Source organism: Colias croceus, chromosome 29, assembly GCF_905220415.1.
Source record: "Colias croceus chromosome 29, ilColCroc2.1".
Classification (NCBI taxonomy): Eukaryota; Metazoa; Arthropoda; class Insecta; order Lepidoptera; family Pieridae; genus Colias; species Colias croceus.
Genome location: NC_059565.1, coordinates 4303612 through 4317553, shown reverse-complemented (window position 1 = coordinate 4317553; position 13942 = coordinate 4303612). Strand labels below are relative to the sequence as shown.

Here is a 13942-nt window from a genome sequence, read left to right as displayed (position 1 = left end):
AGACGATCCTTGATCAGCCTACCTGACTGGTTATTGACGTTGATGAATACACTATACAATGACTATACAGAATAATATTGTCGAATGTTTATTTAATATAGTAATTGGAGCACATTCCTTTACATGTATACCTAAATAGCGTAATATTTATCCCAAGAGTCTGTTTGTTTGAACGTATGTATAAATAACAAACATTTTAATTAAGTATCTTCATAAATTTTTACGTTTTTGAATAATTAATTGTTACGGATTTCAGAATATAATCGAATGAATTAATGAATAAAGAAGCGTTTCATACAAAATACTGATTCAATTTACGGAAAAATGGCTGATAAGAAAAAGTAAGATTGTTTTGTTACACTAGTTTTTAGCGTTTCGCTTAGAACTAGCGCGCAAGAGCAACTTTTGTCTCCGCAACTATTTTGTCTCTCCCATCAACTGTATAGGGAGTTGCGTCGCTACGTGCGCGCTCTCTCATACTAGCCCATAGAGTTGATGGGAGAGACTAAATAGTTGCCGAGACAAAAGTTGCTCTTGCGCGATAGCTCTTACGTGAAATAATTATCCTTTTGTAGTTTCCTACCGTAAATTAGTTTTTATCTAAAACTTGTATAGGCTTCATAGACAAAGCCACAGACCGTAGTTAGTTGTTAGTAATAAACATAATAATTTTATAAAAATAATATTATAATAAAGTTTTTAACCGACCTCGAAAAAAAGAGGTTTCTTCATTCCATTGCATATTTTCGATTTATCTAACTGTAATTTTATTACTAATTATTATTACTAATTTAAATTTTGACTAATTATTACAAAATAGTTGTTTCTTATCTATTTAATATGTATGTCTATCTATCTGATGTGTATTTTTTAAGTATGTCTGTGTAAGCTACAATAGCTGTTTTATAATTTAAAAACTTTATATAGAGCTGGAGGAGATGCTCCCGAAAAGAAGAAAGAAGAGAAGCCGAAAGGAAAGGGAAAGGAGGAGATTCCTGAGCCGGAAGAGATACCTAAAACTCCCTCTCAAATAGCTAGAGAGTAAGATTATTTTTATTTTACTAATATTGTAGCAAATGGAATAAAATAATTTATTTTCCTAATTTGATTGCGATATGGGGCCCTTAGTAGGTGAACACGGCAAAATGGACTGTTTTCTATGAGCTATAATTGAAAATATTGAAGAATTTTCGCACTGAAATTTCTAATATGTATTACAGAACGTATGTGTGATGGGATGACTGTTTCCAAAACACGATAGGAAAAATTTTGCTCGATAAAAAAAAATCCTGAAGTTACCTCTAAAATATCATATAAATGCTCATTACAACCGTATTTTACGATAATAATTCGTATAAAATCACAAGTACATAGGCATTTACCTTCTCGATTTCGTGACTGTTTTAGATTTAGAAAATACTAAATATTTTCATTCACATTTTGATAAAAATGTGAATGGCGCTTACGTTTTTTAGTTTGGAGCACTTTGGTTCCATACTAAACGCGGAACCCCTCACCGCTTACCTCAGACCCGAAAAGCTTAATTTTTGCTCACCGCCTAACCCCCCTTAAGTATGTTACTGTAAAATTGTAAAAACTGTAAAATTGCGATCTAGCTCGCGAGATTGCTAGTTGTCGAAATATATTGCAACATTGTTCGCATTTAACCCATCCTTATTTTATAATTAATCTGTATCTATATCTTCTTTATATCAAAATGAAATCCGTTTTCCTTGGTCACGGCATCACGCGTGAACGGGTGGACCGATTTCGATAATTCTTTTTTATAATATTACTTGAAGTACGGGGATACTTATGGAAAGAAAACATAAACATGTACCACGGGCGAAGCCGGGGCGGACCGCTAGTCTAATATAAATATCTTAATATATATAAATCTCGTGTCACAATGTTTGTCCTCAATGGACTCCTAAACCACTTAACCGATTATAATAAAATTCGCACACCATGTGCAGTTCGATCCAACTTGAGAGATAGGATAGTTTAAATCTCAAATCGTTTTAGAGAAAGCGGGCGAAGCCGCGGGCGGTAAGCTAGTATTATTATAAATGCAAATTTGCTTTTTCGTTTGTCTGTCTTTAGCGCCGCAACACTTCGTTTTCATGATATGATTATTGAGGGATGAAGAGAGAATTTAGATATAAGTACATTGCTTACAATATTATTATCTTTTATTTCGTTTGTATTTCAAAAACTTAATATACCTATTCCCAGGGAAGCGGAATACAGAGCGTATTTACGCAAACAGAGGTTCAAAAGGAAATGGCCGGAAATCACTAAAGTTAAAATCCACACTCGGCCATGGAGACCACCGCCACCGCCGCAGAAACTGCCTAGAGTTGTTAGTCATTTTTGAAATTCTTAATATGTGAAATTTTCAAAGGACAAAAAAATATGCAAAAATTTTCTAAAATAGATTTTTTTTTAATTTTCCCCCGAGCGGCCCGATCGGGCCACGACACAATAGATTTTCTATTGTGTCTGTGATTCCGGGGGCTGAGTTATTACAAAAATTACCATTGAATTTGATATTTTAGTTTTATAGCATTCAAATGCTTTTTATTTATTAATTTTCGCACCGGTAAGGCGGGAGACGCGGCTTCGAATCCCGCCTCGTGACCGTTTTTTACATTATTTAAAAAGTTATCATTTATACTCGCTGGTTTTAGTCTCGACGCGCCTAAAGAATTTTCACTTCAACAAGATTAAAAACAATGATCTTCATTCAGATGATAGATCTACCCGAGATCGAAACGCGCAAATGGATACCGCCATACTTGCGCCGGCGCAGACGCAGGCCGAAACGGTTGCGTATACCACCTGAGGAAATAACGCAACCGTTTGAGTACGAATGCGGGAAGTTGAAGAAGGTCTGGTGGTTAATTATCAATCAATCAATCATCAATCAACAATCACTCAATCACATAAAATTATTTGTGATAGTGGATTTTTCATCGCCTTAATAGATGTACTGTCATTACGATCGTCAAATTTTTCATCAATAGATTTAGTTTTCATACCTATCAACTGTAACGGTATTTACTATATATTTTAAATCATCACGATTATTGTTGTTTTTACATTACGTCACTTTCAATCCATTGTTTTTATCATCATTCTTATCGTGATAAACTCATTTTTGCTTCTGCACATTAGAGCTAGCGCGCACGAGCAACTTTTGTCTCCGCAACTATTTTGTCTCTCCCACCTATGGGCTAGTAAGAAAGTGCGCGCACGTAGCGACGCAAGAGTTGATGGGAGGGACTAAATAGTTGCGGAGACAAAAATTGCTCTTGCGCGCTAGCTCTAAAATAATGATAATTTGTAGATCTGGCATAACTTCTCGCAAATTGAGAAGAACAAGATGATGCTACAAGGCAGCATTGGTTGTAATTCGAAGAAATATTCGTCAACTGCTTGTGGTATGAGTTATTTTTATTAAATTTACTCTAGACTATCTTTTACTTTATTATGTTTATTTTGTTTTTTGAAACTTCTTTATGACCCTATTTTTCAAAAAATAATTTACTCCTTATATGCAAATTTACAGAAATACGTCGAATCACGCGTGGTAGGGATAAGAAAAAGATGGCGCGTAACGGAAAAATGTCACGCGTAGCGAAAAAATGTTACACTAAATTTTTTTCCAACCCTGATAAAGAAGTTTCACTTCAATAAAAAAAATATCTTGTAAACTTGTTGTCTACAATAATTATACAAGTTAACAATTATTCTTACTAGTATACAATTAACAAATACACAAGTATACAAATAATTTCAGGATCACAAACAGCATGCATAGCTGTTATATGTAGGGCTCTTTTAGAAGAGAAGACACCAGCAGATCTCATAAGACGAGATGTAGACGAATTAATTGAAGGGGGGGATAGATATTATAAACAGTGCATGCTGGCTATGAAGTGTTATAAGGGTAAGTTTTTGGTTGTATAGTGTACATGCTGTGATAGTGTTTTTAGTGAAATGATAATTAATTTGTAGATAGGGGTTTTTTAAATGTAAAAAGATAAGGGTCAAATTATAGAATTAATCTTTATTCATTCTATGCATTGACATTTTGGCATTCCAGTAGATTTTGGCGTGACGTTAAATTTTTATTTTTAATTATAATCTATGCCTAGCGATGGTCTAAAGCACTATTAGCACTATAACAAGCTAAGTAGGTAATAATGTATTAGAAAAACAAGATTTATCCATAGGCAATACAAATCTATGACGCCGGACGCGTGTAATAAAACTTTCGTCGCGTTTTATCTGAACTGGCCAAATTTCCATATATGTAGGTACTGTTAAGTCATGATGCTTATTGATAATTATTATTAATTAATAGATAGTTATTAAATATTATAATGTTTACTATTATCCCCAGAAGGTATTTTATACATAACACTGTACTAGTCAAACCCATCAGGTAAACCGCAGTTACAACTAAACCAACTGCTCACATCATTTTACTTCCACGATAACAAATACACTGTGAAAATGGTAGAAGTGGAGAGAGGATTGCTGGCTAAGCACCCGGATAATATACAGGCTGAGCCGGATTTGATGGCGTTAGTATGAAATGATAGATTAAGTAATTTGTAGAAGATATGTTAAGATTAGAAGATACTAAGTTGTACAACTTTTCATTTCAAAATTTTGTTCAAATACAAAGCTTTCCCTTTTTGGCGTACCTCAAGGTAATTCTGGGACCACCTTTATTTCTAATATACATCAATGTTATGAATGATACAGTAGGCAAATTAGTACGTAAATAGTGCACTATTATATTTTTAGAGACGGTATCACGACTTATTGATAAAGTCAATAAGATAATTTTATATGTGACATTTCATACATAATATTTATAATTTGAACTGACAGATAAGTTAAACAGAGTTTAAGCAGTAGTTTAAAATCTAGCTATATCTGTTACATGATACATAATATAATTTATAAAAAAAGTCATACCAAAAAACTCTTTCATTCACTATAGATTTTTGAAGTGAAACTTCTTACGGCGCATTGAGAGTAAAATTTCAAGGTCACGTCATGGCAATACCGTCACTTCATGGAGTAAAGCGACGATGTTTTTTCTATGAATCTTGCCAAAGAAGTTTCACTTCTGACACGTGTGCTCGGACACACTTTTTCGTAATTACCAAAAAACTATCTCCATCACAGGTTAATGGAGAAACGCGTAGGTCAAACGTACATGATGATATTAACTGCTGGGGATAAACACTTTCTAATCTGGGGTCACCCGCCACCCCCGGAGGCGGGGAGTCAAGTTAAAACTGTTTGTTATATATTCGACCCCCACATGTTGAATAATGTTGGACAGCCTGATAAGCTGTCTGCTTGATGAAGTGAAACTTCTTTAGGCGCATTGGGAATGAAATTTCAAAGTCACGCCATGCCAATACCGTCACGTAAAGTAGTAACACGATGATTTTGGTATCTCTGAATCTTGCAAAGAAGTTTCACTTCTGACACGTGTGCTCGGACAAACTTTTTCATAATTACCCAAAAACTATCTCCATCACAGGTTAATGGAGAAACGCATAGGTCAAACGTACATGATGATATTAACTGCTGGGGATAAACACTTTCTGATTTGGGGTCACCCGCCACCCCCGGAGGCGGGGAGTCAAGTTAAAACTGTTTGTTATATATTCGACCCCCACATGTTGAATAATGTTGGACAGCCTGATAAGCTGTGAGTATAAAAATATAAATATGAAGGTAAATAGTGTGTAGTAAAAGTACTAATAATGGTAATGATGATAATTCCCCCATCATCATTAGCCCATATGTTTCCTATATATGGGCTGATGATGATGATGAAAAGTTATATTTAGGCTGGTTGCAGAGCTTGACCGACCGTCTTGACCGTCGGTCAAGCTCTTCAACCAGCCTCAGTTTAGGGTAGACATTTGCGATATTGCGTTTAAAAAGTTGTGGGTAGTTTTATGTGAAAACAAACCCTGAATAATAAGACTTTGAAGACATAATTACGTTAATAATCGGCTAATATTTTTATGGTTTATATTACCACCATTTAAGATAGAATAAACAATAAAGGATGACATAAATATTTAACATACACTCGAATTACTTTATCCATCTGTTTTGTTCTCTCTTTTTTTCCTCCGTTCTCTTTGTATTGCTATTAATTTTATCCATATTCTGCACAATCAATGGTTTTTCTTATAAATTGCTTTTAAGATTGGGTGCCGGTGCATTCTTACGATACGCCGGTATTACCTCATTTGTACTGGACTTTCTCGGTAACTATGGTGATTTGGACGCGGCGAAAAAGGGCACACCAAAACCGGCAATTGCTTTGACTAATATTGAGGTAATTTATTTAAATGATAATGTTTTGTGTTATAAAAATATTGTAATTGAATTAGATGTTAACATTGTAAGATTTAAGATGATGGTGATGATAAGAAAGTGGTTAATCTTAGTAAAAGTCGTAATAAAAGTTGTGACTTAGAAAATGATTATTGAAAGGTATTCAAATGTGTAGGTATTTGGTTTATAATACCATTGTTATTTAGCAAGATGAGTCTTTGGAATGTTTTTGATGTATTTTTCATTACGTAAAAAGTAATCAATGCTGAACAATTTTAAATACCTATTTATAAGACTTGAAAAATAAATTTGTTATTTCATACAATCAAATTTAAAATTTGATAATGATTATAAAGATAGAATTCATAAATTAAACAATCGTGTAATTAATTAAATAGTTGCGGAACCGAGGCAAAACTAATTTTTGAAGTTATACTTCTTTTGGCGCGATGGAGAAAAATGATGAGAGTGAATTGTTACGATGCGCGCGCACACCGACACATAAATTTAACAGCATGAAGTTAGTTCTAGGTGGTATGAAAATTGATGACTATGTTCAAGTTGTATATTCTAGTATTTTTTTTCCATACGCCAAAGAAGTATAACTTCTAACGCGTGTACATAAGTACACACACTCTTTTTGATCGTAGAGCGCTCTCTAATGCTTCGCAATAAGAGTCGTGCAATTATGTATTCAACCCAAGTTATAATTTTTATGATAATAATCTTAACAAAAAAAAATTTACCAGGTGGTCCAAAAAGAGCCGCTCATTAGAGAACCAGATTATGAGCTCGATCTGAAAGCACTAAGAATACATTGCAGAAGTGAATGGGATAGCATTAATATCAATGCGCTTATTGATAAGAAGATTAAAGAGGTTAGTCAATTGATAGGTTAACAATTTGACTGACCGCGGTTTGCTTGGTTGGTAGTGGCCTTCCAAGCCAAAGGTCGTGGGTTCGATTCCCACCCGGGGCAAATATTTGTGTGACAGATGTTTGCTCTGTGTCTGGGTGTTAATTATCTATAAAATAAGTATTTATTTAATCTTCTAATATATAAAAATCAATGCCACTTTTCGTTGTAATTCCATAACTCGAGAACGGCTGAACCGATTTCGATAATTCTTTTTTTATTATATTCCTTGAAGTACGAGGATGGTTCTTATGTAGAGAAAACGTTAATATGTACCACGGGCGAAGCCGGGGCGGACCGCTAGTATTGTATATGTTTATCAGCCATCTGGTTTCCATAACACAAGCGAAAGCTTAGTATGGGATCAGATTGTGCCGTGTGTGAAATAATGTCCTTAAAATATTTATTTGTATTTATTTATTATTTGAATATAGTAATGTACTTATATTTAGAGGTTTTAAAGATTAAGATGAAAAAGATATATTTTTTTATGTAGGGTAAATATCCTCAATGCTCCTTGAGCGCAGTGAGTCTGGCCACATCTCGAGCCACGTCAAGACGCAAGGTTCGAGAATTTTACCAGAAACAACCGAAAGAGGTGAGATTTTGATATTTTGATAGGTGTAGGTAAAATACCTATATATTTTTGTGATTTGTTGAGTTTGAAGTTAACGAAATAGGGTATTGAAGAAAAATCTATTGTAATTGAAATAAAATAGATTGAGATATTTGAATTATATTGCCTTTGAAAGTTCGACGAAGAAAAATAGTTGAGACTCTAAAAATCATTTTGAACTTTAATTTTTTCTCGATCTCTGATGATCGACTTTTTTTATTTCCCAGAAAATTGGTCGGTCATTTGAAATCCATACTATAATATTATTAATCCGAAAGTAACTCTGTCTGTCTGTTACTCAATCACGCCTAAACTACTGAACCAATATTCAAGAAATTTGGTATGGAGATATTTTGATACCCGAGAAAGGACATAGGCTACTTTTTATCCCGGAAAAATGAAAACCCGGAAATCCCACGGGAACGGGAACTATGCGGGTTTTTCTTTGACTCCAAACTCAAACTCAAACAAACTCAAACATTTATTTATTCAATAAGACTTCTTCGAGAAGCACTTTTGAAACGTCAATACATATTTTTATCATTTACCACCGATTCGGAAAGCAGTATCTATGGAGAAGAATCGGCAAGAAACTCCATAGTTGCTCTTTTAAATCATTTCAGTATTACAATTTAATTTTACAAAATATGTAAGTAACCGTACGTATATATTATCATAATATGCCAAAGAACTGTCCTGCGGTTCTCACCCGACAACCCTCCATGGGTTTTTATCTTCCATATATTACTTCCCCGCCTTCCAGAGGTCGTGGGTTGAATTCCCACCCAGGGCAAATATTGTGATGAATATAGATGTTTGCTCTGTGTCTGGGTGTTGATTGTCTATATAAGTATTTATTAATAAGATAATTTTAGTAAGATAATTTTTAGTTAAATGGAGTGTGAAAAAAAGTTTCACTTTTACCGTGGTTTCATGAAACCACACAACATTTTTTTTAAACTAACTTTTATATTTGCACCCTTAATGTAAGATCATTTATCTTCTGATCAAAAAGTAACAGAGCTCAAAGCTTGGGGGAGGCTTTTACCCGTACGGGGTCCATATAGAAACCTAACGAGTACTTAACTTTACTAAATTATATAAACTAGATTAGTACCTACCTAAATTGTTCTACAATGTACTCAAACTGATATTGTAACTAAAATTGTATATTTTTTATGGAACAAATAAAGCTTTATTTATTTATTTTATTTATTTTTATGTATGTTTATCAGCCATCTGGTTTCCATAACGCAAGCGAAAGCTTAGTATGGGATCAGATCGTGCCATGTGGGAAAATTGTCCTGAAATATTTATTTAAACATACATCTAGTATTAATATAAGTGGTATTAATACCACAGCCACCACCACAACTGCCGCTACCACCGGAGAAGCCACCACCCGCTCCAACTATGGAGCAGTTGATGCAATTGCGTGGGGAGGACTTTTTCCTATACTGTCCTAAATCGGATGGTCATGCTTATGGCAGGTTTGTTGATTTATTTTTGGGATAAGTAGCTTCTTTTAATTTACCAGAAAGATTTAAGTAGGCAAATATTATAGAAAAAGCCATCTGCATAAGTTTTAGGTGTATCTGGTTTAAAAATAAAGAAAAACAATGTGTTCTGTGATAAAACAACACATCGTTGAAATTGATATTTTTAGTTTTATGGCATTCAAATGCTTTATATATATATATATATATATAAATTTATAAATAATAGAAAATTCGATCACGAGGCGGGACTCGAACCCGCATCCTTTCGCGCCATTCCGGGGCGGATGCCTGACCAACTCGGCCACTCGTGACCTGCCAGAGCGATCGAATTTATTCTATTCTTTCAGCTTTATGTGTCTAAGTGACACACCGCAGTATAAAGGAGAATGGCAAACTCCCATAGGACTCTGGGCCTGATCGTTACACTGATGATTTATGGGTGATAAAATAGATAAAAATATACAGACTCTATGAATATAATAATTATAGATCTTTTCTATGGGATAGCAGAGATATTGGGATATTGATTAAGATCAATTTTGAATATAACGTTACTAAGGCCCTTCTGCCATTAGGTACGATACTTCTAGAATACGATACTCGCGTAGAATACTACTTAGATATTTGCTGGCTACCCGATGCTCGCATATTATGCGACTAAATTCATCATTATTGTGCCTCGTTTTTGTGGACCGACGTTATAATAATAATAATTCATTTATTTATTGCAACAACAGTTACGTCGTTATATCGAGCAATCAGCAATTCCAGTGACGAAGAAGCTCTTGCAGTTTTTCTTTTTTATAGAAATAGAAGACGCCAACGTAAGAGTAAGAAGTACTGGATTCATCCATATATTGAAAGAAACATAAATTGTAGAGTTTTTGTAGCCGAACGAGAACTACAACATGATGATTAGATATTTTTATCTTTCTAACGAAAAGATACGCGCGAGAGTCGAGACGCGATGCAAAAGCGACCGACACGGCGAGTAGTGCTATACTAGTCGCGGACGTGTAGGATACCAGTAGCGTAGTGTGCGAGCCTACATAAAAATGTATGTGAGATACTCCGCGGCGACTAGTCTCCGAGACTTGCAGGATACTTGAATCGCCTATAATGCGTATCGTAATGGGAGAAGGGCCTAAAACTTCACTCAAATGTCAAACAACAAACATAAACAAATCACTCATAACTGACACAATTATGATTAATAATTTGACATTTTATTAATGGCCAGCTACCTAAATAAAAATGTTATAATTATTATTGATTAAGTAAAACCTGTTTATATTTTATAGAATGATCTAAATAAATTAAGATATGTGTTAAAAATAAGTTAAGTTTTGCTTCTGATTTATAAAGCATTTGAATTCAATAAAATTAAAAATAAAATATAGACATTCATTCGTATTAATCGATATATTCGACTTTTTTACTCCTGACAACACTGACAATCTCTGCTTGATAAGACCGGTAGTCATAGAAATCTAAATAACAATGCCGGTAGTGAACACATTATCTTTTTTTTCAAAGATTTGTTTTCCCATAGAATCAGGAGTAAATATTTTACCAAGAATTACTAAAAATAATATAATGAATTTTAAATATATTATGATTTCTGTAACAGTTAGGCCCAGTTTCGCCATTCTCCTTTATAAACAACACGTCGTTTTAATATGTAATAAACATTTACTGGTTCAATAGAATAAGAATAGAATGCATAGATATAATAAAAAGGCACTATAAGTTAAGTAAGCGCACGTGATTTTGTCGCCACTCAGGTGACTCTCAAGCCACCAGTGCGTTCGTCGCTGTTTAGTTGCCTTCGAGACGTGCGTGTGTAAACATTGTGTAGCAACATTTCCCTTCGATATGAATTTGATTTAAACACAAAATTTTAATATTGTGATGTCGTGTTATCTTATTTGTTTTAAGTGTAAAATATCGTTAAAATTCGCCATTGTTGAATTTGTAATCTGTTACAATACTATTGTTAGACGTAACTTTTGATTTAATATTTTTGTGCATGAATAGTTGTCATTATAGTTGTCACTATTTCCTGTCAAAACATACTTAGTTGTCGAATACTATAAAATGCCGCGTTCTTTTGACTCGTGGCGCATTCATACGAATCGTGCCTGAGGGGGAGGGGGGGGGGATCGGACGTTCGACCCAACTACTCGCTCAGTTTTGTTATCAACTACCTACATCAATTGGGTAGCTGTGTAGAATCACAGTACATTCTTATTACATTCAAACTAAGATCGAACCCAGCCTTTTGTGTAATTTCTTATACTAGTAATGTTTGATTATGTACAATTTCCGTAGTGTTGTTTTTATATCAATGTGTTTTATGTCCTGTCTCCAATAAATTAATGTAAATAAAATTCCCCAGAGACGACATGATACCCCGTCCCAAATCGGAAACAGTACTCCATAGTCCAGTAGAGATTGCCGATCAGAATTATCACTCGCAGTATCAACAAATTGATGTAGAGAAGTGGATACTTAGAGGCACTCGGCATATGGCCAGTTACAGGTAAAATTCTATACTAATATTATAAAGCTGAAGAGTTTGTTTGCACGCGCCAATCTCAGGAACTACTGGTACGATTTAAAAAATTAGGTACTAGATAGTCTATTTATCGAGGAAGGCTTAAGGTTATATACCATCACGCTAAGACCAACAGGAGCGGAGCAATGCGGGTGAGACCGCGGGGCACAGCTAGTTGTTTTTTTTTTTTGCAAACTAGAAATTAAAGAAGGTAGAAATCGAGTTTAAAGGTCAGGTACTTACACACAAACATACAGATGAAGCCAATAAAAGCATGTTAAAAAATTTAAAGTATCATCGAAGAAATACTGATTATGAGGATGAAACATCTACAAATAACAAAAAATACGTGTGGCACTCGAGGACTGCCGCGGTAAAGCTATTGCATAGCATCGTATCGCTGTGCCGGTTGGAGTGGGGGTGTTAGGTTTTTTCGTTACGGAATTTTTACATTCTCTCGCCGTGCTCAAAGTCTGAGATAAAAGCTCTGCAATAGCTTTAAAACAATACAAATAAAAGAAATTAACTAAACAAAGGTACCAAACGTTCAAAACGTACACGGGCGTGTCGTGTTGCGTGGCCGCGCTCGGCATGCTGAGGCGGCTCCGTGCGCGAGCCTGGAACGACGATGTTCTGGACGAGACGCTAGATATTGGATATAATTTCTTTAGAGTGAGCTTTTTGGTCGATTTTCATGGTAAAAGAGTTAATAGTATGGTTAAAGAATTAACAGTATTTGTACTAGTTGGAATATAGAGTGAAAAATTTGGTGATTTTAATCTATGTAATGTAAAAGAGTTAATACAGTAGAAGTTAACAAATTAATAGTACATGATATGCTAGTTGAAACAAAGAGTGAGCAAATTGGTGATTTTAATAGTTAATGTAATGTAAAGGAGTTAATAGTATACTAGAGGTCAAAGAATTAAAAGTACTTATACTGTTTGAAATATAAAGTGAACAATTTGGTGATGCTTAAATGTAGTGAAAAAGAGTTAATAGTATACTAGAGGTCAAAGAATTAAAAGTACTTATTGAAATATAGAGTGAGCGATTCGTTGATTTTAATGTGGATAGAAGGTAGTTTAGAAATAGCGATTTTATTTTGATTAGTGGCCTAGTCTTATATTTACGGTCATTTTAGAATTTCTTCGTGGTGAGGTTTACTATACTAATTTAATCCTATTGTGCGTATGTTCTGCTCATGATTAATGTGCTTATTATTACTGTTACTGTTACTATTATTTATCTCTTTCTATGAACAAAAAAGTGACCGACATTTACTGACTGATTATATTTAAAATAAAAAAACGGTCAAAAGGCGAAGTAAGTAGTAACGCCTACTTTAATAAGTAGTGTGGTCCTATTGAACTTATAAATAACAGCTATTATGCTTATTAAAGTAGCCGTTAGGAAAGTAGTACGAAAGTATCATCATTATAATAACCATAATTGTTTTTTTGTTTTTAATATTAGCTATCTCATCGTTGGTCTCTCTTTACCAATATAAAGTGAAATAAATGATCTCCAAATTATTATTTTAAAGGAATCTCTATTAGAAAGAAGTGGACCAATCAGAAGGCTAGTTCTCGGTGAACTTAAAGAGACATTCAGGATAAGGGACTATGAATACAGTCATACTGTAAGTGGTTATAATAAATCTAATAAAGATGGTAGTCATAAAAAAGATGTTAAAGTAGAAGTAAGAGAAGATTTTGAATTTAAATATATTTTTGATAAATAGTGCAGTTTTGATAGAAATTTAGGATATTTGATCGTCGATAAGTTTTTCTATTGTCTAATAAAGGAGTAGAAATCCATACTATAATATTATAAATGTGAAAGTAACTCTGTCTGTCTGTCTGTTACTCAATCACGCCTAAACTACTGAACCAATTTTCATGAAATTTGGTATGGAGATATTTTGATACCCGAGAAAGGACATAGGCTGCTTTTAATCCCGGGAAAATGAC

General features: G+C 34.1%; 1 protein-coding gene and 1 non-coding gene across 2 annotated transcripts in view; one reads left to right on the top strand and one right to left on the bottom strand.

The window, feature by feature from the left end:
- The first annotated feature begins 173 nt into the window (after positions 1-173).
- Positions 174-13942, top strand: part of LOC123704242 — a 68386-nt gene continuing 54617 nt past the window's right edge. The window contains exons 1-15 of the mRNA XM_045652543.1: positions 174-341; positions 928-1041; positions 2236-2362; positions 2751-2891; positions 3350-3443; positions 3803-3952; positions 4451-4592; positions 5206-5376; positions 6250-6382; positions 7131-7259; positions 7794-7895; positions 9276-9403; positions 11811-11954; positions 12506-12641; positions 13516-13611. Of these exons, the coding sequence (XP_045508499.1) occupies positions 325-341; positions 928-1041; positions 2236-2362; positions 2751-2891; positions 3350-3443; positions 3803-3952; positions 4451-4592; positions 5206-5376; positions 6250-6382; positions 7131-7259; positions 7794-7895; positions 9276-9403; positions 11811-11954; positions 12506-12641; positions 13516-13611 (1824 nt within the window). The 5' untranslated portion in view covers positions 174-324. The remainder of the gene's footprint in view (positions 342-927; positions 1042-2235; positions 2363-2750; positions 2892-3349; positions 3444-3802; positions 3953-4450; positions 4593-5205; positions 5377-6249; positions 6383-7130; positions 7260-7793; positions 7896-9275; positions 9404-11810; positions 11955-12505; positions 12642-13515; positions 13612-13942) is intronic.
- Positions 9647-9723, bottom strand: Trnap-cgg. The gene is given in 2 exon segments: positions 9647-9682; positions 9687-9723. It is a non-coding gene; the product is annotated as a tRNA-Pro (tRNA).